Source organism: Ammospiza caudacuta, chromosome 9 (assembly GCF_027887145.1).
Source record: "Ammospiza caudacuta isolate bAmmCau1 chromosome 9, bAmmCau1.pri, whole genome shotgun sequence".
NCBI classification, from domain to species: Eukaryota; Metazoa; Chordata; class Aves; order Passeriformes; family Passerellidae; genus Ammospiza; species Ammospiza caudacuta.
In genome coordinates, this window is record NC_080601.1 from 9,763,281 (window position 1) to 9,787,768 (window position 24,488).

At 42.0% G+C, this 24,488-nt stretch overlaps 1 protein-coding gene across 1 annotated transcript in view; it reads right to left on the reverse strand.

The window, feature by feature from the left end:
• Positions 1-24,488, reverse strand: part of ARID5B (AT-rich interaction domain 5B) — a 113,209-nt gene that overhangs the window by 76,787 nt on the left and 11,934 nt on the right. The window contains exon 2 of the mRNA XM_058810470.1: positions 23,086-23,311. Coding sequence (XP_058666453.1) covers positions 23,086-23,311 — 226 coding nt within the window. The remainder of the gene's footprint in view (positions 1-23,085; positions 23,312-24,488) is intronic.

The window sequence follows — 24,488 nt, forward strand, 5'->3', positions numbered from 1 at the left end:
TCCTCCCATCCTCATACAGGTGTCGTCTCCTGTGTAGGATCAAAGTCCAGCCACCAGACACTTCTGGCAACATTCCAGGACTCCCGAGCCCCCCAAGGGTGTTCTCGGCCACTCTGCACCTCCATCCTGAGGTGCTGAGATCCCACAACCTCCTAACTGAACTTGGGTCGCACCAAACAGCCCCCAAACTGCTGCTCATGTAGCCTTCTAATGCAGCCTTAAAAGCTGTTACAGGCATATGAGTAAGTCTGTGGTTGCTTATAAGACTGTGGTTGTTCATTTAATCCTATTCTGCATCACAACAAAGTAGACTGGAGCTGAAAAGAAGTAATAGGAAAAAGGTCTAAAAGAAAAGGAAGCTAACTTACACCCTTGTCTAGGATACAAGGGCCAAAACTGAGTGATATCCAATATAAGACAAACAAAGCAACTGTGCTGAATTTTAGCAATGCCAGGGCCCTCCTGTGTGACCAAGGTCATATCATTATTTATTCCTGGGGCAAAGACTCATTTTGATGGAAAAAGAATTAGTTGCAGGCATGTGAGAGCTTGTGGGACAATTGCTCCTGACTCCTTTCCCTTCCTGCAGGCACAAGAGGAGAGGCAGAGAACCTCCTCAAAATGGCATCTACCGATACCTGTGCAAAAATGTTTCTGCAGGAATGAGGTTAAACACTGGGTTCAAATGCTCATATGAGCCCTCAGTCACATTCTTAAGGTAAAGGTCTCCTGGTACTGAAGAAAAATCAGAAAGCACCAAAATCCCAGCAACATACGCTGAAAAAGCTGATGAAGTGTTAAGCAATTTCATTAACATTATTAAAATAGACAAAGTTCCCTTGGAAAATTTCACACAGGCTTTAACGTCTCATTGCAAATTACTCACGGCCTGAGAGACGCGTGAGGAGCAAATGGAGAGAAATAAAGCTTCTCTCCAGGTAATTTGGACCGAGTCCTAGTCTCACTGGTAGAAAGACCAGGCATGTGGGCTTCAGTGAGAACAGGGCTGGGTTCTTTGAACTAGACTATTATGGCATCTCTAAGAGAGGTACAAAAGTATACGGTGAGAGAAGATGCATCAGAGAACAAAAGAAGCTGCTGGTCAGATGACAACCCTCCTTGTTATGATGATGAAAAGACTCCCAGACTTCAGCAGACACACACCTGCAGAGTTTAGGATCCTATACCCAAAATTAGATTTTGCCTTCTAAGGACTTTGGAAAGGAGTCTGTTATCCAGTGAAGGGAAAGAATGTAAGTATTTGCTCTTCAAGAAAGAGGAATGGCTTTTTGAATAAGAAAGGGCTCCCTGGGATGGGAACATTCCAACCCAGCCCCACGCTCCTCCTGAGAACCAATACAGGATTTCTCTTCCTCTTCTGCAGGACCAGGAAAACATTCCTGGAAAAGAGGAGAAGCCGTGCTACCTGAATTGTCAGAAAAGGCCTCAGGTGGAGGCAGGGTGAGAAAGGATTTCAGGACAAGTTATGCCTATAAGCTGAGGAGAACAAGCAAGTATCCTCCCACTCTTTTCTCCAGGCAAACTCTCTTTCCAAGTTTTCAGTGCAAGCATTGAGTCTCCAGTGAACCTGCCTAGGAAGGGCTCGGCACAGCCCTGCCTATCTTCCAGAAACACCAGAGCTTGGGCTGTGGTCCCACACCCAACAGAAAGGAAGGATCCCAGGTAAGAAACAATCCTAACACACTATCTGCTAGTCTGGAACCTGCTCTAATAATAGATAGCACTGCCTATTTCAAAGCACTTAATGAACACTAATTAGTCCTCAGGGCATTCCTATGAGGCAGGTAGACAGATAAGTATTATTTCCCCTGTTTTACATATGAAATAACCTCATCAGAGATGTTCTGACTTGCTTAAGGCCACCAATGAGTCACTGAGCTCAGCATAGAGCAGGTCCTGGCTCCCAGACCTGTGCTCAGACCTCTCAGCCATACTTCTTTCACAAGTGCAAATCTTCATTTCAAACGTGAAGGCAGAAAGATCAAGGAGGGGTAATAACACTAAGAAAGAATTTTCTCTGGGAAAGGAGCTTCCAGAAGAACAACAAAACAGAGTTATGTATCTACCGAATGCTAGATACCAAATCTAGACAAGGAAAGAGATGAAAAACACACTGATACAAAATTGTGTAAGTTTTTATTATATAATCTATTCAAGCAGTCAGAGCTATTTATTGTGGTTCATAACCACCATTAACAGCAATTTATTAGCTTTACATTCCTAATTTCTCGAATGGTCAAAGCCCACAGTCCTGGCGGCACACAGATGCTCAGCACATACATGTAAGTTACGTGCCCACACCCACAAAGTTACACTCGGATGTTGTTCCACGCTGGAAACCTTTGTGACTTCAGACATCCAGGGTAGGCAGGAACATTATCAATGGAACACAACAATCACAAAACAAGGTTTTGTGTCTCTTTGGGAAAGAGCAGCAGTGGTTCAGCCACCATTTGCAAACAGCCAGAGCTCACATGACACCAGATACTACATGGCATTACATTCTTCCATCACCAGGCTGCTGCATCACCCACTATTTAACTGCCTTTGACCAGCACAGACAGAGCTGGGCAGACAAAGCCCTAAAATTTTAACACTCCACATCCAGCTAACGTTTTCCACATTCCTGAATGTGCCCTTCAATGACTCCTTCCCTTTCAGCCCACAGCCCCATAGCCCACGGACACACAATTAAGTGAAGCAGGGTCCTTGAAAGAGGGAATGCAGTGCAGCAGTCCCTCAGAACATTCACCAATTGTTTGTGCTAAAAATAATAATTTTGCTTCTATGAGATTACAGGACCAATCTCCAGGCTAGGCAAAACATTACTTCTTTTTCAGAAGAGAAAAGAAATTATTTATACAGTGCATTCCAAATCTCAAATGGTGATGTTTAAACACAAGTTTGATGAACTATATGCAGCATAATACAGCTGCTTTGCATTTTGATTCCTTTATTTATAGACCACAGCAAATTAATAACTCAAAAATGTTGTGCCAGGCAAAGTAATGGACACACAATAAAACTATTCATTTCCTCAAAGGTCACTCCAGGAGAAACATACATTGTTTCGAAGCCTACCAACAATGCTATTGTTCCAAAGAAAAGTGAAAATATATAATGAGCAGTTAGTACATATATCTGCAGTGGAGACCCTGGGCTAATTTAAAGTGCAATCTTAAGGCAATCAATCATACTCTAAAATTACTTCATTTTCCAAACTGTTTACACTTTTTAAGTTACAAATCCACTTTCTGCTATTTCAACTCACGATTTACAGCTACAGATTTAGCCTGCCTTGGCTTGCTGCCAAACTCTAGTCATGAGGGAGCTAATGATCTGAACAGATCAGTGTTTTATAATGGAGAAAAGCGCATGTAAATTTCCAGCATGTCTGCAAGTAATCAAGGCATGCTGACTATAAATGAGGCGGCCTCACATTTATTTTAGGAGAAATATCTTAAAGCCCCACTTTTTATCCAGGCCAGCAACAAAAAAGAAAAAAAAAAAAAATAGAAAAAGAAAAAGAAAAAACCCCAATCCTTTAAAAAGGTACTCCAAGATTATTCCAAATGATTCTAAATGAAACTGCTAGGCAAACAATATGTTAAAGAATAGTACAATAGCTAATTTCCTTTAGTGTTTCTATCTCTAACCAGATCATATCCTTATCATGGCAAGCTGGAACATTAAACTCTCTAGTTCATGGAATCAAAACACAAGAGTGCTTCATATTACATTATAGAAAAATGAGCCATTCCCTACAAACAAGGTCAGATTTCTGGAATGCCAAAGGTCTACATTTAAACAGAGACGGGAGGAGGGGAGGTTTTGCCCGCTCCACTTGCTAAAAAACAGTGGGAAACTAGACTAGCAATTCAAATTTGCTTTAACAGTTAAAATGGTAGAGGGAGAGTAAGAAGTCTCTTCAGAATTGATACTTAAATTAAGTATGATCTTTATTGTTTCATTACAGCGGCATAGCCAAATAATGACTTTGTGTTACTGTACAAATAATGTCGGATCCTCATTTTCTAGTGGAAATAATTACTCTATTCTATCATTTTCTGCTTATCATCAACCTACACCCCCTTCCTGTGCAGGCAATGGGTTGGGGTATGTTTGGGGCTAGACTAAAAAAGTTTCAGATTTTCTCCTGTTTATAAAGGCCATACCAAAGAGGCACATTTTGACTCAAAAGTGGCTGTAAGAATGGAGCTATAAATATTCCTGTGTTGTACTTCATGAAATTCAATCCATCATGATGGATATTTCTGTTGTAACATTATTACATGCCTAAATTCAATTGCATAATTGGATAGGGCTAGAAACAATAAGCTAGCATTGCTTTGTTTCAGCATACTACAGATTTAAAATACCTGTAATCATAAATCAACATAATTATTTGAAGTTCTGTCACGAAGCAGAACAGGAAAAGAAAAACTAAAATAAACTAGCTGCTAAAGAATTTCATTTTACCTTCTCGAGACTGAAATTTTTTACCGGCTTTGAGTCTTACCACCACTACAACTGGGAAAGTCTTTTCTCCTTTCCAGTTGCCTTGAAAGGCACCTCCTCCACAAAGATTTTGCTTTCTTACAGCTTTCCAACACAACTGGCAGAGCTCCACTGAGGAATCCCGCAATGCCACAGCAGGAAGGATGTGCCTGCAATGCAGCCAGTGGGACCAGGGTAACAGGGAGCCAGGCTGAGAGAGACAAAGCAACCTGAGCTCTCCACAGGCAGCCAAATGCCTGGTGGGACAGGGGCCATCACCAGGGCAGTCTGTCCTGCTAGAAGCTCTAGCGGGAGACAGCTGAAGTCCCTCCTTGCAGTGGAAGCAAAGCAAACTGAGCATTTCTTGTCCCACTGTGTTAGATATTTTGCTACTTATGCACCCAAAATAATTTACTAATTCCTCCCCAACCTCTCTGTACTTCTTACCACTGTCAGAATCAAAACTAACCAACCCTTTCTTCTCTTTTTCTACCCCTAGCACACACAAGCAAGAGTTGGGGAGCAGCTTGGATGGATGGCCCCTGGATGTGAAGAGAATTTGTTGCTGGTTGGGTCATTTTTAATTATTGCTAAGCAACTGCCATTGAGAGCTGGGCCTCAGGAGATCACTGCCCAGCTAAGGCAGAGGACCAAGCAGATGTGAGCACCATGTAGGAAAACACCAGGAGATGCTTTGGGATGGACTGCATTGTGTTACTGGGAGAGGAGAAGCACTGATGGTGGCTGAAGAGTTTCTTCCCTCTCCCTACCTTCAGTTACGTGACCATTTTCCAAATCTCATCTCCACCTACCTTCCAGCCATGCAGAGCTTCATGCTTACTGGAGGCACTGGGCTACAGCATGACTGAAGTCAATATTAAAACAAGGATTCCTCCTACAGCTTCTCTGCAAAAACATTGCATTCACAGGGACGGAGGTCTCCCAACAATCTCCTTGTTCTGTTTTTCTTGCTGCTATTACAGTTTTTTAAGAACTCTTTTTCTTTGTCCTTTCTCTTTTCATCTTTGTAGGTCTCAAGCTATGTATTTCATTACTTCTGATACTTATGTGAAGAATGTTAAGCCTTTCAAAAATACACTCTATTGGCCAAGTGCTTTATGGGTACTGGAGCTCAGCAGCATATACAGTTGCATGTGCACACACAAAGAGATATGTGCAGTTTCATATATGAGAGATGACCATGTAGCCATCACCACTGTCTGTGTAATCACCTTCTGTTTCTGTGTACATACAGAATAAATTACACAATTACTGTAACATGAATAAAAAACTTGCTTTCTCAAATTCTTCACTTTTACTCTCGCACACTGCATCATCAAATTGGAGAAGTAGCCAAAAACGGGTAAGACCTAGATTTCCATAGTCAAAGAATACAGGGGGAAAAAATCCTTCTCTTTCAGTATATCTGAAAGAAGCAAAAAATGGTGAACAAAAACATCTGGGGGGAAAAGGCAACTCCAGCTCAGCAAAAATTTCTAAGATAAAAAAAAACAACATAAATAAAGGAGATATAAATAGGTGATGTGAACAATTCTTGAGAACAAAAAAGCATTTGATATCCTCTAAGTTGGTGTCACAGGGTGGTTATTAACTGGCATAAACATGCACTTTCAGCCCCACTGAGTCACCCAGAAAAGCTGGCTCTCAAATAATGAGGCTGATGGAGCCTGACATCCAGTTCTACTTTTCTTTACTCCAACTTGGAACTGTTGCACAATTACGATACAGTACGTCAGGATCTGATAAACAGAACTGAAAAAGGGAAAGAAAACAATTTTTTTCCCTACAAGTCAGGTTCAGTGCTTTTGCCTATTAAAGTAACCAAATATGTTTCTCTCTGAAATCAAAGCCAAAAGGCAGCATGCCAGACACAGTTAACAGATAAATCAATGTTCCTGAAGGGCGGGCTTTTTTGTTTTGGGGGGTTTGTGCCTGACAACAATCTTGTGGTGAGCAAACAGAACACCCACCACACATCTTGTCAATCTACTCACATGAAACAGGGAAGGAAATGCAAATACTTTTGAAGATCTAGGCACTGTTTGGAAAAACTTCATGTTCTAACCTCCCTGTCAAAGGTCATGGTTCTCATAACCATGGAGTCTGCAGCTATTGTAAAGCCCACCTCATATAATGTGTAATTGCAGCTAATTTATCACTAAGGTCACTGCACATACTATCTGGGAGTTTGTAAACAAGAATGAATCACAGATTTCATTTCTGTGTCCCTTTCAAACTGGAAGACCTAACAGTTTCCTGCTCCAACATACAAAATAGTATTGCTTCTATAAACCTACTCAGGTCACCTTGCCAGCAGTTTCCATTTAATTAAACTGACAGCAAAACAGGGCCTTTGCTAATGTGATCCAGACCAGTTTGCCTTCAATGTAAATTCTCAGGCATGAAATTACATCTGAAACAGATACAATAATCCGTCTATATCTTAGTCATGAGTTTAATCTATGCTAAAATAACACTTTCTTTGTCCCTATTGAAGTCTGTTTTGGAATTCAGTGATCTTTTCTTCTTTTCACAGTCGAAGTTCATAGAATTATTCAACTCCCATTCACCTTACAGTCAATTCTGAATTTTCTTCTTGCCTGTAATTTACACATTCATTGTTGGTTTCTAGGTCATGGGTAGCAAAATGATCTCACATATGAGAAACCAGATTCAGGACCTACTTCAAACTTTCACTTTCTGGAAATGAAATAGACTGGTAGCACTATAAAAGTAGTTCACAGCCACTTAAAGCAGCCAGAGTTGCCTTAAGCTAACAGCCCGCCCTTTCACACAGATCCTTGATCAACTGGCTGTAAAGCAGAAAACTGATGAGATTTATAGGTACCTCCAATAAAATGGAGGTGGGGTTGTTTGTTTGTTTAATGACCCATAACATTTCACTCTCATCTAATCATTCTCATCAGTACTCAACTGGTGCAGTAATTCCTAGAATATCCAGGAAGAACAGAATATGCAAAAGAATAGTTACTGCACAGTAGCCACAGTGCTCATGATGAGCAACTGAACAAACTGCAGGGAACATTTCTACCAGATGCAAGTGAGATGGGAATTTCTGAGAGATGCCAAGCATTTTGTTCCTGGCCCATGAGCTACCTCCTCCTGCACCAGCATGAGGACAAGCCTGAGGATGCTAAACACCCCTGGCAATTCAAGCCTACAATATAAGAAGGTTTGAAAACAGGAAGGGATGGTATCCAGAAAGCAAAATCTGGAAAAGTCACAATTAGTAGGGAAAGGGCAAATAACCAATCTTTCTCACTAAAGCCAGAGTGTGCCACAGCAAAGTCTTCAGTGTGATTATCTCTGGCAGTCAAACAATGACTGAAATAATGCTCTCCCAAACTCCCAACCTTACAGTCTAGTCTAGCAACAGCACTGGAGAAGCTGCTCTTTTTGCTGCTCTGTGGATTCCTGACACTGGAAGAGCACATCACCTGAACTCTGCTGCACTGGGTCCCCAAGCTCAGTGGGAATTACACAGCACTTAGCCAGCAACACAGAATGATAAACCAGGACATCAATTCTGAGACACTGTGGCAGGAAGGCCTGAACTTCAGAGTGCCTAGCACTGACTGTCACCTCAACATTTTGATCCTGGAAAGAAAAAAAATCAACTCTATTACATGCAACTGCAGTTCTGATACCAGCTATCTAGGTAAACTAATTGAAAAGAAAAGCTTTGAAGCAGAATCTGAAGACAGATTCTGGCTGAAGATTTAGCACGAAACGAAAACTGGGGGTCCACTCTGGTATAAATTCAGTCTCCATGTTCAGGTTATCACACACAAGAGGGTTTCCTGCCTTTGGAGTCACTAATCACTGGCATGGACCTGGAGTCACTTCACCAGGTGAAAGGGAATGCTCCTCCAAGGAACCTTGTTTCCTATTCTGATTTGGGTAACCTGGCTGGTGAACTGGAAATGGACACAGTGGGAAATTCTTACAGAGATCTGGGGCAAAGATCTCAAGGAGGCACACACAGAATTGTCCCACATGCAATGCATACAGACATGCTCTAAGGAAAAAGGAGCACAATGGACACTGGATTCCCATTTTTTCTATGACTGCCATCCCATTCTGTCATGTCTTAATAACTTTCAGTGATGAAGGCAAAGTGCCCTGCCAGCCCCACTGAGCTTAGGGTGCTCCTTGCACCACCTGTAACAAGAGCTTGTTGCCCAAGAGCTTGTGCTGCAGCTGGAGGTGCTACAACCATAAGAAGAATAAGTGATAAAACCACTCTAACAACTAGAAAAAACTGAACCACAGTTCATTTTCCAAGTTTCTACCCACCCAAACAAACATTTGCAAAACTTTTGTTACTTGCCCAACTAAGAACATCTGCTGCTCAAGACATGTTACACGACTAAGTAGGAAATCTGCCACATGCCCAGCAAGGTATCAATAATGCTTTTAGTATATTTTTACAGCCTGGACAATATAATTTCCAAGTACTGTTGGCCCAATCTTCCTCTTCATATAAGAACTTTAGTTGCATTGTTCTCCTAAAAAGTAGAAAATTAAGTGCTTTCTTAAGAAAACCAGGCATACACTAAGCAGTCTGATATTCTTGGGAAAAAAAAAGAGAAAATTTAATTTTGCACCAGAAGACAATGGTCAGACATTAGAACGATCAGAAATCATTACAAGTCCTTCTGGTAACTGCTTTTCTGTTTCACTGTTCATGAAAGTCTCTGTTTTAGAACATTTAACAAGTGTTCTCAGAGTAAATGTACATAAACCTTTTCTTATTGGTAGACTAACTTGATCTACAAGGTGATGAGGGAAAAAGGGCCTGATAGAGAACAGCAGCCTCTCCTCATCTCTAGTTATTAAGAATTAGCTCTCTGTGCTTCCCTAAGCCACCAGAAATGGCAAAGAGGTATTGCTTTGTGCAAACAGCGTACATAACTGGCCAGAGATGAGAGAATCACTTTTCAGGTTTACTTACATGGATTTGCTGATATATCTGATCACAGTCTCTCAAACAGGCAGAGAAACTACTAATAGTTTCTTCTCAGAGGGTGAAAAATGCTCCTATTCCATTTGTGCAAATATGCTGGGCTCACATTATCAAACACATGAATTCCTGTCCACACACTCTCCATCTCCCCTGCAGACCCTGCCATCAAAACAGCAGGGAAAAAATTGGCCTCATTTCCTGTATATTTCATATAGGCCTAAACATTCTTAAGTATGTTGTCAGGGAATATATTTTAAGGCTGCTATGCTCACATCTGATCTCCTACTCCATGCTTTTAAGATATTAAATAGGCTTTACCCAATAAATCAAATGTTTTGTGCCTTAGAATCACATGGTATCTGAAGTCACCAAAGCCTAAATCCTGCACCATTCTCATTCACTATATGCAAGTCAGGGGACCCAGGTCAGGAAAAAAAAGTGAAACATAAGCACGAAGCCTCCCTGCAGAGAAGGCTAACAAAAATCCCAGGGGCAAGGCAGAGAAGCTGCCCTTACTGCTGTCTCCAACCATCCTCACCCCTGTTCCTATCCAGCTCTGCACTACCTCTTTCCCACTCCATCACGAGAGGATCAAAGCTGGAAGTTATGGTGGAGTACAGCCTCATGTTCTCAGTGTCCCAGGCTACTCTGAAACCCACAGAAACGAGCACTGACCTCCCAAAACCCAAGTGGGATGATTATCCTAGAGGCTCCTTCCTGTTGAGGGCTCTAATAGCTGGGCAGGAAAAACAAAACAACTTACTCTCCAAGTTTTTCACAAAGGCAGACAGGGCCTGATTTCCCTGCCTCTCACACTGCTGCAGGGTGTTTCTGAACACCACAGCAGCAAGCCTAGGCCGGTGCTGCGGCATGGAAGAGTTACCGCAAGAAAGAGAAATGCTCTCCCTACCTGAGCTGGAAGGCTCCTCCACAGGAAGAGCAGCACAGGAGCTGAGGGGGCTGAGCACCTCCCAAGGGACAAGCCCACTGCCTTCATCCAAACTGACCAGTCCACCAAAATACCAGGAGCCTCCCACACACCAAACTGCAGCATCTAAGCTCTGGTGTTTTACAATAGCACAAAGGCAACATGTAAAATACACTCAAGAAACACTGTGGGAAATGCGCCAGCATTTTAAGGAACGTTCCCTTTGGACATGAAGCCTTTTTTAGCCAAACCACTATGATTTTGTTTGAGTGACTCATACGAATGGATTCTGGATTAAGGTTTAAAAATGGGACATTTTCTCTTCTGCTCCTAGGTCCACCTCAAGACATGTGAATGAAAAAATAGCAGTAAGAATATTAGGCTGGACTTACATTCACCAACAGATACTAAATAGGGATCTACTAAATTTGTAGAGCTAGCTGAAGTTACAAATACATAATTCTGAAAATGCAATTCCTTCTTAAGTCAGGCTGGGCAAGGATCATAAAAGTATAAAAAGATACATTGTCCCTAAAGACTGTAAGAAGCTAATCATTAGCCTACTGTTTATAGTGGTTATCTTTTTATTGCATTATTAGGATTTTTTTTAATAGATAATTTTTCCTTGCAGGGACCTGGATCCTTATTTCTACCACAAAGGTAACAAAAACACCCACTGTCTCCAGGCAAAGACAAAGACACTTGCCAGATTAAAAACAAACTGACGAAGGGTACATAAATTTGTGTTTGACTACTGCTGGGCATCTGGAAAGGCACACATTTTCTTTGGAAAATTTTTCTTCCAGTTTTTCATACAAATGACAGTAAAATATGTACCCAGTAGCAAACTGAAAGAACTAAATTTAAAATGCACTTTCCGACCACTCGCACTTTTTTCTTTTTAACTTCTCTTTTCCAAGGCGAGAGGGGAGGAAGGAGCTTGTACCAATGTTTTGAAGTACTGTAAGTTCTTTTGCCTTTTAACAGAAATATGTAAACAAGGTGTATGACTGTAGGGTAATGTTCTAGTCACAAAGCATTCAAGAGCCAGAGTGAAGCTATTTAAAGAATGGAGTATTCAATTCCTGAGGCCAGATGCTAGTATAAATATGAAACTATGTTCACACTGCAGATTAAATTATTTTTAGTTTCTGCGTTTGAACTGCCAAAATTATTTGGGTTAGTTTATTTATTTTTTTACTGTACCACAGAACTTACAGGGCCACATTTTTATGTATCTGAACAGAGGATTAAAAATACAAGTGTAAAAGGACTTTTTAATCTATTTTCTCTGTGCAAGAAGACTGGAAGTGTATAGTGACAAACACTGTCACAAGTAAGGGTCATTCAGGCAGTAAGAAAACTAAAAATAAAGATGGAGCCGAAGCATTTGAGATTCTTGGAATAGATTTTTATAGTAACTTCTCATTTAATTTTTCATCCCACAAAGCTTTTAATTTGGAAATACTCAGTGTGAAAGAAAAGTGGAGACTGTGGTTTCACAATAATTAAAGGAAAAAGCATGCATTAGGATTGCATTACACCCCGTCAACTGGGTTTGCCACAAGAGCTCACACAGATATTGCAAACAATATCAAGTCACTAGTAATTAACAAAAACAAATAATCAATAATCCCATGACCACGCCATAGCAAAAACATGGTTGAATTCAAGAGAGAAAGACAATGAAATAAACTGGCAGTGAACAAAGCAAAGTGAGGCTCAGTGACTTACTGGGTGAGGACCTGCCACTGATACACCAAAGCCTACAGATCTACAAGGCTGCCAAGGACACCCCTCTTGCTGATGACCACGCCACTGCTGTCATTTTTTTCATCCTGTAATTATCTTCTCTTTGTTTCACCAGCTGACAAGGACTGAAGGTCCAGGATATATCACAGGGATGTGATTCATCTACTGATAGAGGGCAACTCTACCAAGACCCAGAAAGTAAAACAGGAACCACGTGGAAGGGCATAAATGAACACACAGATCCTTCCCACTGTGAATACCACAAAGGCTCCCCTGGCAGGCCTGGATGTACAGCCAGGAGAGGGATGAGCAGAAAGACTGCAGCTTGGGCAGTCAAGAGACTTCCAACACCAAGGAATGTGGAATTACTGAGCAGATTGCTCTGCACCACACTGAACATGTGCATTTTGCCAATGACTTATGGAAGGATGAGGTACCATGGCACAGCTGGCTGGGGGGGACATGCTGGGAGGGGAAGGGGTCCTACAGCACAGGGCTGTAACCCACCTAATACTGGGATGTGTGAATGACACAAGTACCTGCAGAGACTGTCACTGCCCCAAGTCAGCAAGGCAGTGGACACCAGCTCAATTACAAACAGGTGACATGGGACATGCTGAAAGCTGAACTGGCTCTTGAATATCCCATCAGGTTCAGCCCCAGTTCCTAATTAACTGCCCTTATTGGGTATGGATCTGGTATCACAACAATGAAGTCTCCTTTTGGAGGACAGGCTGATGATGCCAGCCTCCCCTGGGTATTTACAACAGGCTTTTAAAATGCACTAGCCTGCATTTTAAAGAAACTTGGTGGGGGGGGGGGGGGGATGAAAACATCTGGGCTTTGGTTGTTCCATTTCTCAGTAATAAAAAGTGAAAAAAATGAAGCAGCTGTGTTCCTGTGTTCAGGAACACAGCAGCAACTTTGTCATCCTCTACCTATATTCACCAGCTTCGATCACAGCAACAGAACGGAATGTGGGGGAACTTGGAGGAGGATGAGAGTGAATGTTTCCCACCTCTTTCTTAAATGAGATATTCGTTATAGGATCCTTGAATTGTGTGGGGATCTGTTCCACTCGTGACACACATGCCTAATTCCCCCTGGCACTAATGGGAACGACGAACGTGTTGTGAGAGGAGAATTGCCCCCTAAAACTGCAGGAGTGTGAACAAGGTTGTAAATATATCTCAAGGTTCTGGTAACATTAGAAACCAGCCTAGCGAATTTCTCATGGTTTATTATGATATCACCAAATCCCCTCCATGTATTTATAGCCTTGTAATTCACAATTATTCTGGGTCCATAAATGTTTTTGGCATCTGAATGTAGAACTGATACTATTATTTCACATATTATGGTACTGTCCGTGAATGCTAAATTTATTCCAGCACAGACTCCTGCAGTTCATTCATCAGATATTTTATGCTACTGTTCTTTTAATGATTCATTTATCCCTAGTAATATTTGTATTCTGAAGTGTGGCGTCTCCAGCCGACAGCACAATTCAGCTCTGCTGAATTATCTTTTTCTTTCACAGCATAACAAAGTAGAGCACAGTCAAATTGAAGATGGCCTTTAGTACACTGTCAGAACAATACTGCTTACCAAGCATATCCAGACACATTTCTCAAACCACATGTAATGCTCTGGCTGCCAACATGCTCATAAAGACATTAACCGGCATCTTAAAATGAGGGTGTGATACATATATTTAAATGTTTAGGAAAATCAAATGTGGGCTCTCCTAGAAGCTTATTTTGAATTTCAGCTTCTACATATATCAACTATGCAGACGTAAAAATTCACCTTGATTTTTCACAAGCTGCTAAAAACATACACATTACCTATCACTAACAAAAGCCTCTTTATGCCATTAACTATTTGCCCTTCACAATGTTACAGAGTAAAACAGACCCAAGCTGAAGGTTTACAGTGCTGAGGATTCACTTTTACAAGCAAATTATTATTAGCAGTAAAGGAGGAACTTACTTTACATGTACAGATTTTACTAAATGAAGTAAATGAAGGTTATGCCACAAGGTTCTCTAATGCAAAACCTGCCGAGTAAGTTACAACTGATGCTGTTTTAATTTTTAAATATATGCTTGCCTTGTCACCCACTCCCACAAACCACACTCCAATTTATAGACACACCAGGTTTAACCATTCCCTTCCCAAACACCCTCATCTATCAATGCTCTCATCACACAAGGATCACCAAGCCAGCAAAGACAAGCAGGACCCAAATTAACCTGAAGCGGTCAGAATTGATACTGAGACTCTTAAAATTCAGTCAACAAGGCAAAGCTGCCAGAACCAGTCTTCTCCTGTGTACCCCCAGAGCCCCTCTTGGTGCTCACAGAGGTGATACACAGTGCTGGAGGAGATCCCCAGAACCACAGTCTTCTCCTGTGTACCCCCAGAGCCCCTCTTGGTGCTCACAGAGGTGATACACAGTGCTGGAGGAGATCCCTGGGCTGGGAAAGCACATTTGCTACTGCCCACTCAGCTGCTGTAGCAAAGTCCCTTCCCACAATCTTGTCCAACAACTTCCCTTTCTTTCTAGTGTTCCCACCTCCCACTTTCCCTTGCTTGCCCAAGCAAAGGTCCACCTTGCCAAGCTGAGGAGCCACCACTTGCTGTTGCTGATATATCTATAAATGCTGACATGGCCATTCACTGACAGCTTTTACTCCTGCGTGCCTCTGTCCTATCAAACAATTTCTCAAAAAGGAGAAAAAAGGAATAAAAAGCAAATCTCCACCTTCAAGTTCAGATGCTCTCTCTGACAACCTCTCATGACACAAGACAGATCATCTATAAGAAGAGGAATATTGCATCTCAGAGAGAAAGCACTGGCCTTTCTACAACAACACAATCAGAAGCAGACCAGGATACTTAGGAAAACAGATAACAAGAAACCACACACATCATACTGTGCCTGTAAACAAAGGGCCAGGTGCCTTTCTGGACACGGGAGCAAGAAAGAGCAACTCAAGAAGGCATGGAAGGGAGGTGGTAGGTAAATCTGTTCTGGCTTTTCTCCTTCTCCCTACATGGGAAATGACACCCAGATCTGCCCGTGGTATCAAGAGCACCCACAGAAGAGCCTGAGCTTCTCAGCACAGCCATACAGGTCACAGGCCAGCATGATCCATGGGCTGCCATGAAGACAGCCCTGACTCGATTAACAGAGCACCTGGAGTCCAAGATGGTGCAGGACTCTAACCCTGGGCTCCAGCAGCACAGAATTACAGCACAGGAAAGCAGCCAGGCAGGAAAAAAGAGGATGTCCTTGGGGCCCACCCAGCTATACCACAACATTACATAGGTGTTGGGTTTACAGATCTTAGTACTCAGCGAATTTTTGGCTGGCTGTGTGGAAAGGATATAATGCAGGAAAAAGGCATCAGTGATCTATGAGGGATCACCACAGCTAACCATGGCACACAGAGGAGACCACTGATCACCTCCCTCCATGGGGCTGGGCAAGGGAAGCACAGCAACACAAAACAAGAGATGTCCCAAACTGGGCCCCTGTGGGACCCAGACATAATATGGGCAGGAATGGAAGGTAGAGGGAAGGCTGGGAGTAAAACAGCACCCTCCAAACCAATGATTAAAAAAAAAAACCCAACCAAAAAAATCATACACTGAGATAAAGTCAGATTCAGAGCACAGCAGCACTGCACCAGGACACACACATTTCCAGTTACTGGAACAAAAACCCATGGTCAGTAAGAATTAAATGCAAGATCCAACAGTGACTAGAAGGGAAAAAATCCTGGAGAGCAGACACATGTGGGTTATTACACAGCCTGGCAAGGTCAATCCCCGTGCTAAAAGCAGACAAAAATAAAAAAAAGCCATCAAACATTTTTAAAGGGACACTGTCCCACACTGGCTTCTTTGACACTGTCTGTGAATGGTCCTTATTTTTTTTATCTACTTATTTTGTAATTATGTAGGCTATCCTGTTCCAGCCAGAAGCTGCAACAAAACTCTTATTGATGATGCAAACTACTGCAACTTTGACTTTAAGAGAACATGGGGCAGTTCTGTATCCTCACAGGCCAGAGAGTAAAATTTAACTCTTCCTCCTCTTGGTTTCAGCCGTGATTCCTTCTCTGATATTTCTGAATAGACCAGAACTGCAATTGCAAATGGCCAAGCTCTACATGAATGGCAAAGTGCTCTGTCATACCAATACACAGTTGAAAATGCTGACACAGTGACAGTGGCTATCAGCACAATTCTGATAATCACGTTAGCTCATTCCTGCTGCAGCCAGGTGAACAGCCACTGTGAGTTAGGGGCTACCAAGAGGGAAGTTAACCTGGGATTTTGTTTACATTTCTTGGCATACCCTCCACATTTCAAAGAACAAAATACTGCATCCTCTGTTTCCAGGGCTGATGTGTTGTCATTATATTGCAAAGGTTCCATATTGCTGTCTCCATATTGCAAGAGTTTCATAGCTCCTTTATGTTTCTCACAGGCAGCTCCTCTAAGCACTGACTCTTCTCACAGCAGCCAACTGACTCCAGTTCCCCTTTTAACCAACCACCCCACTCTTTTATAGCACTCTTCTTCTCATTGGCTACAGCTGCGGCCTGGTAAAGTCCAGCCTGTTCCTAATCTCTAATAATTGGCTCAGCTGCAACTCCTTAGGGGTAAGATTACTTTCTATACTATCTTTGGTTTTTTTTATATTCTATACCCCTAGAGTGATGCTCTCACCCCCTTTTTATAAAAGCTGAAAGGTAGGTCAAAGCTTGATAAGAAATCCAAAACTCTTAGATAAAGCATGCTTGAAGTTTGAGGTATGCAGGGTTAAAACTCCTTTCAAGAATCACAAATAGATGAGGCTCAACACAACCCAGTGGTGAGTGAAAGGCTTCCATAGTCAGTGCATATTAAAATGTTTCCAACCTCACCCTCATCTGCTTCCTTTGCAATGAAGTAGGCTCTCCACAGGGTAAGGAAGAAAATAACAACACTTAAAACATCCCAGCACTATTCAGGCAAACAAGTGGCTGAAAGAAGGACAGACAACCTTGGAAGGACCCCAACAACCTCCTTCCAGGGAGGTGGAGGAAGGTGCAGAGGAGAGCAGCAGTGGCTCAAGAGAGAGGGGCAACTGAGGAGGGAGAGCCCCAAAATGCTACTGAAGATAGGGTCTTCTCCAGGACTGAAATATTGGAAGTACACTGGACTTAATGACTGCATCACCTTTCAGCACTTAAGAGGCAGCCAACAACTGAAGCCAACAAGTATTTGTTAAACTAACTGGTTGACCAGTAATAAAACAAATATTTATCTCTGTCTGTCTGCTCAGCACCTCAGGTTATCTCTGATCCCAAACATGTTAACACCAAAGGTAAGCAGTAATTAAACCAAAAGAAGGTGTTGAACCAAATGAAGCCTTCCTGCTTCACACCCTCTCTGAACAGTCACCCCAACAGAGCTTCCTGCTCCACAGTCTGCTGGCACTCTTGTCCTGCTGCAGCAGTGCAGGCATGTGCTATAAGCTGCACAAACATAGAAGAAAAGCCAGGCCACAGCCTCCTTTTTCCCAAGGGAGTCGTCCTCCTCTATTCAGGCTCCATGGAGCACAACAGACAAGTCAGGTAATAGCCTCATCTATGGCAAAGGACTGTATCAATTGGGCTGGGTAAAATGAGTTAGAGAGGTCACTCTGACCCACAAGACAAAAAACAACATACGGTGCACAAGGGTAGAGAGGGGAAAATGGGATAATGGGACACTTAGAGGAACTTTATCAAGATCAGAATGGCATTCAACTAGGGCAATGAGGACAGGAAGGCACAAGAAGAGGCAAAGAGCGCAGACAGAGAAGAGTGGGAGGGGAAGAGAGGCATGATTTAGGCACAAAGTATGCAGAGTGGCTGTACTCTAAATAGCTAATGATTACTTGGTCAGAAAATTATTGCATCAAGTTAAGCCAGGTGAGCCTGAACTGAGCAGCACGCGACACACAATGAAAAAGGAGAGTCAGCGTCAGACCAGAAGTCACCACAAGTGTCTGAACACGCTACAGCTGCAGATTATCAGTTCTGATAATGGCACAGTTTGACTACATTATAACTTGATAATCCTCATCTGGTGAAGTCACACCTGCTGGAAGGCCACTGGCAAGAGAAATTGGAAGGGCGATGCAACAGCCCAGTGCGCACTGGGGCTGGGAGCTGTGTGGTTGGCACCTTCCAGAAAGACAGCTCATCCCTGCTCTGCCTATCCTTCCAAACTCGCTGCAATGTGCTGGGGACTGGCCAATTTGAGTGGCAACACAAGGTCCAGCAAGGAACTGCAATCTTCCAAGTGAAGATAGGCAAATTATGAGACTGGTAAAGATGAGAAAGTGAGAGGGTGACCCAGTCCTGCAGCACCCAGCTCTGCCCAGCAAGCTTCTCTGGGGAGTTCAAAGGAGCCACTGCTGGAAAACTACAGATGAGAAAAGTATGACTGCTAGAATATACACCTCAGCTAGGAGCAGTAGTTGATCTCCCTGGGTTTCACAGGGAACAAAGATCCAGATTTTATACCCTCAAATGCATGACTGTGGGGAATGAAAGACAGGACAGAACTGATTGCTAAATTTTCTTTGGGTTTCCCCTTGCTGGACCTGAATAAACAAGAAGTAAGTGCAGCAAAACCCCTTCAGTTCACCAGAACTTGCCCATCCCATTACTAACACTGCAGTGCAGGAGCCTGAACCGCCCATTTTGGCATACACCCCCAGAGGATGGATTAAAAGAGTGGCAATGCCAGCTTGGGGACCAAACCCAGAGCTGTGCCATGACAGAGCCAGAGGGCTGCAGACTGCCTGCCTGTGGCACAGCTCCCACCTCCCTGGCCCAGCACAGGCACAGTGGCCATTTGTTCCATGGCTAAACCCAGGCAGCTCTGCAGCTCAGCCTAACCCAAACCAGCAGAGCTGGCGAGCACTAAATTCAGTCATTTTCCCCTCAGTCTCTTCTCTCAATTTCAGCTCTGACTCCTCTATCTTTGATTTCTTTTTCTAAAGACACATTTAGAGATGAAACCATTCATAACTGCCTATCCACAGACAGTTTGTGGCAGCATAATTGACAATGAGTCTGCTGCAAAAATGAAAATGCTGTTTTAATAACCTTGGCCTAAAATACATTCTGTTGTATGCCTCAAAGGGTTTCAATAAAAAGTCAACCTGTAGAGACATATTTTCTTGGCTTAAACAACAATCCAAAGCATATAAATGTAGTCCAACTATAATGACATATTTATAGGCCAATAAAGCTTACACTGCAGCTTTCATACTTCACTTAAAGGAAGTCTGTAAGAAGCAATGTTATATAAAATAATTTGAATTCTTTTTTGAACTATAGCCCAAGGAATACAAATATGCAACTTTGCCATATTTAACCGATAGTGTTTACATGGCTTAGTTGTTAAACATTTCGTAAAATGAAATAATTCCTCATTTGGTGACTTCCCACTGGTTTACCAAATATGGGTATACAAGTCCATTTATTACAAAGAAAAATTCCCTAAATAATTCTGAAGACAAAAATAAATAACTAGCAGCCTCAGCAGTGAATGATTTTATCAGACCAATTCTTCTGGAAAAACAGGTTCTTATGTTCATTATGAATAATACATTCCTGAGCAACTCTATTTTTATATGCTGCATTGTTGTTGCTCTTTATTTTTCCTCAACATTTGAAAGAAATATTCAGAAAGCTATAAATAGTCTTAAGACATAAACTGCTAACATTCAGTATTGACATATTTGTAGAAAGGGACAGACTGTATAACATAAATATCTCAACAGGCAGAAAGAAATAATTCTTAAAAATCATTTTTCAGGCTGAAATCTTGAAGCTCACACAAAAAATGCTATTGCACGATCTTTTATTTAATACAGTCCTAAGGAAAAGTTCTGCATAATTCACTAGTGATAAAAACAACAGTATTTTACAGGAAAAAAACCCAACCCAACAGTTTCTGCAGAAAAGAACGGCAAAGAGAAAAGAAAGAAGAAAAAAAAGAGAAAAGAGGGGGAAGAGAACAAAAGAGAAGAAAGAGAGAACAAAAAAAGGAGACAGAACTACCTTGTTTGAATTAGGGTCGACTTTCAGTTATAGGTTCATGGCTTCTACAGGTTGTGGATTAACCAGGTGTTGCCTTAGTTTTGGCTAAGCAAGTGCCACTGAACACATGGCACAGGGTGCACGCTGCTCACACGAGGCCTCACTTTGCTTGATTGTTGTCTGAAGCTGCCCTCCTCCCAGCAGCAGCGTGTTTAATTAAGTATGTTTGCACAGTGACACTTCTCTGGGTCTGTATCAGCCATGTTTTCATTTCATCCGGGTTATTTCACTCCCCACCACTCCTGGATAATGTGTGAAAACTGGTTTTGTTTCTTCTGTAAAGCTTTTTTGAGCTCTTTGCTAGGGATATAATTTCCTACTACATTTTAGAGCTTGATTCAAAAACATCTAGTAGGAAAAGCTACAGAATCTACTTGCTTTTATGGAATTTTTCTGTAATGGAAACATGCCATTTCATAGGAAAAAAAGGGGTCCAGGAGATCATGTTGTTTATCTGGGCCTTTTCAACACCTGGTTCAGCAACTTCCTCACCTACAGCCAGGGTTAAACACCAGCACCAAGTGAGGGACCTTTGTGTGACAGTGCACTGTGCTCCTTTTACAGCTCTATTTTAAGAGGAAAGACTATCCCATCCCATTGTGCTGGGGACCTGCTGCAGAAGTGATTGCTAATAAATCTTTTGATCACCGCAGCAGAGCGCTGCTCTGTTGGCACTGAGGATTGGAAAAGGTCTGTGGGCACACGTCCCAACAGGCAGTAAAGCTGCCCTCTGACAGCAGAGAAGAGACAACATCAGCAGCTCAAACACCTCAGACACCCCACATCATGCCTCTGCCTCCAGCTGGGGACATGACAGCTCCCAGAGCAATGTCAACCCTGACCAACCACTCAGAACAAGAGAGTAAATCCTCTTTGTCTCACCATAGATGAAACAAACACCCGAGCTCATGGATTGCCTACAGGACACCAACTAGGGCTGCTCCACCAGTTTCAAAGATCACCAATCTTCTGAGTTTTTGTGTCAGATCCAAGAAGCAAAATAGGATTAAATTCTTGGCTCTTTCAAATGGTAAAAAAGTAATCTCAATACTAGATTTAGGAAATTAATTGATTCCCTTAATAGGCCGGATCAATTGTCTGTATCAATGTATCTAGTCAGCTACAGGTCTTTGTGAACCTTTGGTTTCACTCCTGTCAACCAGTCATTATGAAGATAAAGGCAGTCATAACCAAACATTAGCCAAAATTCCCTTTTCTACAGAAAAAAAAAAAAACCCAATGCAACAATAAAGCCAGAGCCAGCAACTGAAAATGAGCAACATCAGAATGTGGGGTTATCAAAATTATACCATATAGTTTGCATTCCGTGAGCGTTTTCAGTATAACCCCTACTTTGAAAGGCTTAACATGCAACTATAAGCCTTGGGCTTAAAGATAATTTTCTCTGGCTCCTAGGGTAGATAATAGCAATTTCATAACTTACCACAAGGAGTTTTTTGTTTGTTGAAAACAAAAACAAGAAAACATTAGCACACAAAAGTTCTGTCTGAAAAACATTAAGATTCTTCTGACACAACAAACAAATGCAAATAAATGTACTGCATAAAGATACCAGGGCAATAGCAGAGAAAATTACTGCATGTAATTATGAACTAGAAGAAACCACAGAGAAAAGCAAAGAGAGAAAGCACTGCATGGCTTAATTTTTCCCTGGACATGCAATGAAAAACAAGATCAACTTCCAATTGTACTTGAATCTTCCAACCTACACAGCTAATGGTAACATGTGAAATTGACACAATCATTTCACCATTTGATAAGATCAGAAAAATGAGATGCAGAAGATAAATCTTCCAAGACAGATCTTCAGCTTCATGTAACTTGGCTTCCATGCCAACCTAGTCATGACACTATAAAACAGAACTTGGCCCTGCACTCCTGTTCACATAGATACAAAAGCATGTCCTCAAATGCATCAGGCCTAGCTCTTACTTTCTTACCTTTTCACACATTATGGCCTAAACTTGATGCTTTTCAAACATGGAACATTTATTAAAAATTTGGCAGAAGAGAGAAATGTCCCTGGTATGCACTTCTAAGTGCCATCTCTGACAGCTGTTACACATCCAAGGTCCTAATCCCACAAACAGGCACGTTTACCAAGAGAAGACTGATCTCCCTTGGACCTGGGAACCCACCACAGGCATTACAGGTGTGAGTGCCTGTGCAACAAAGCAGTCCCACAGCTGCAAGCCTGTCTGCAACCACCCAAAGCAGCAGAGCTACCAACTCCCTTTCTGAAAACAGGGGAAGAAAGCACAGGGCTGTGTATGGAGACAGTGGGGTGCTCACAGAGCCCCTCAGCAACACAAAGCTGAGAAGGAAACACCATGGAAGGGACACATCCCTACTGAATGTGACACAGAGCCAGCCATACAGTGTTCAGCTCTGACCTGATCCCCCAGCCTGCAGAGCCCCAGGGAGAGCCTGGGACAATTATTTGTATGCACATCTGCAGGGTTTGAGCTGCAGTGCTCGGGGCCATACAGACAGGTATCACAGTGTTACCCCACACCAGTCTGCAAGGAGCTCCAGATGAGCTCACTACCACCACTCATCCCACACAGGTATCTCATGGCCACACCTCTGCCCCAGGCTCAGACATACCTTGGGAATCTGCAGTGGCATGGCAGGATCAGGCTGTTTTCAAAAGACACTCTCCCACAGGCCCCTTCCCACAAGAGAAAGTAAGGGATACTCACCAAGGTCAGCCTTTTCCTTCAGAATATCTTTGAAGTTCAAGCCACTGTTCAGTGTGGATTGTCTGTATCTTGTCAAGGCCTCTTTCTGCCCATTTTTCCCCACATCCATGGGCTGGACCGGCTCAGCCCGGAAACCACACTTCCACTTGGAGAAATCTGACTGTGCCCATTTTGCCAAGTCCTCAAGCTTCACAGTCACTTTTTCTGAAACAGCAATAACTTCATCCTGCAAGAAGTGATCAGATGAGAATACAACATGTCACTCTGGGCTCCCTGATGACTGAGAAACCAGTAATATCATCCTGCACTGACTCCTGCAAAAGCCTGTCTTGCTGCAGGCTGAGTAATTTTTCTGTATCACAGAATAGCTAGTGCTTAATTTATTCCTCTTGCCACCTAAGTGGAAATATTAGTTGTTTACTTGAAGCAAATATACAGCATCTAAAGACAATTTCTAGAACCAGGGCAATGATCCTAAAAGGCATTTGAAATGCAGGTTGCCAAATCACATTCTGTATAACCCAAGGCCTTGAGGGAAAGATGCTTTTTAGGTGCAATTAGCTGCAAATGTAAAAATTCATGGCTGGATGACTAATGGTTATAGTTAGTCCTGAAATAAATGGACTAAGTAAATCTCAGATTCTTGGAACTCTGACTCACCAGAAAATTCCTATGTTTATGGTACATTTTCCCTTGGCTTATGCACAAATATTGAATTTAACTTTTGTCCTTAAAATTAAATAAAACTGTGATGTAATCCCAAAAGAAATACTACATAAATGTGCTTCCCACGAAAAGAAACTTGCACATTCTCATATTTCTTAAAACCTTTTTCAAGATCAGAACTGTAATTTTTTTCCCCCCTTCTAAAACATACATTCTAAGAAGAGCACTTAAACTTAGTTTAGCCTCCAGAACACACACTTAAATTAATCAGTCCTAATTGCTGGATTTTAACCTTCCAGGAAACAATCAACTCCTCTCAGTCATGATGAATAAGCAGAATATTTTACAGCTGACTCCACTGAGCAAGGGATCAAGAAAGCCTCAGAAAATAAACAAACAAACATACATATCCAGCAAGATACACTCCAGATTTTTTTTGTTAAAACAGCAGAAATAATTTATGTTGTAACAAGAGCTGGCTGTACACCACACCTTGCCCACGACACATTTCTAACACTAAATAAGGTTTCAGGTTCTTGAAATAAATAAACCAGAATCCAATTTTTCTCTCAAATAAACATAAGTATTTGCAAAGGGGAGAGAAATTCTTTGAGTTATTAAACAAAGAGAAAAGCACGATTGATTCTCTCTGTGTGTTTTTTTTGTCCACTGAACACATTCCTCAGGAAATAAAATACTGCTCAATGGAAAAAAAAAGAAACCAGCTTTATTGTGAC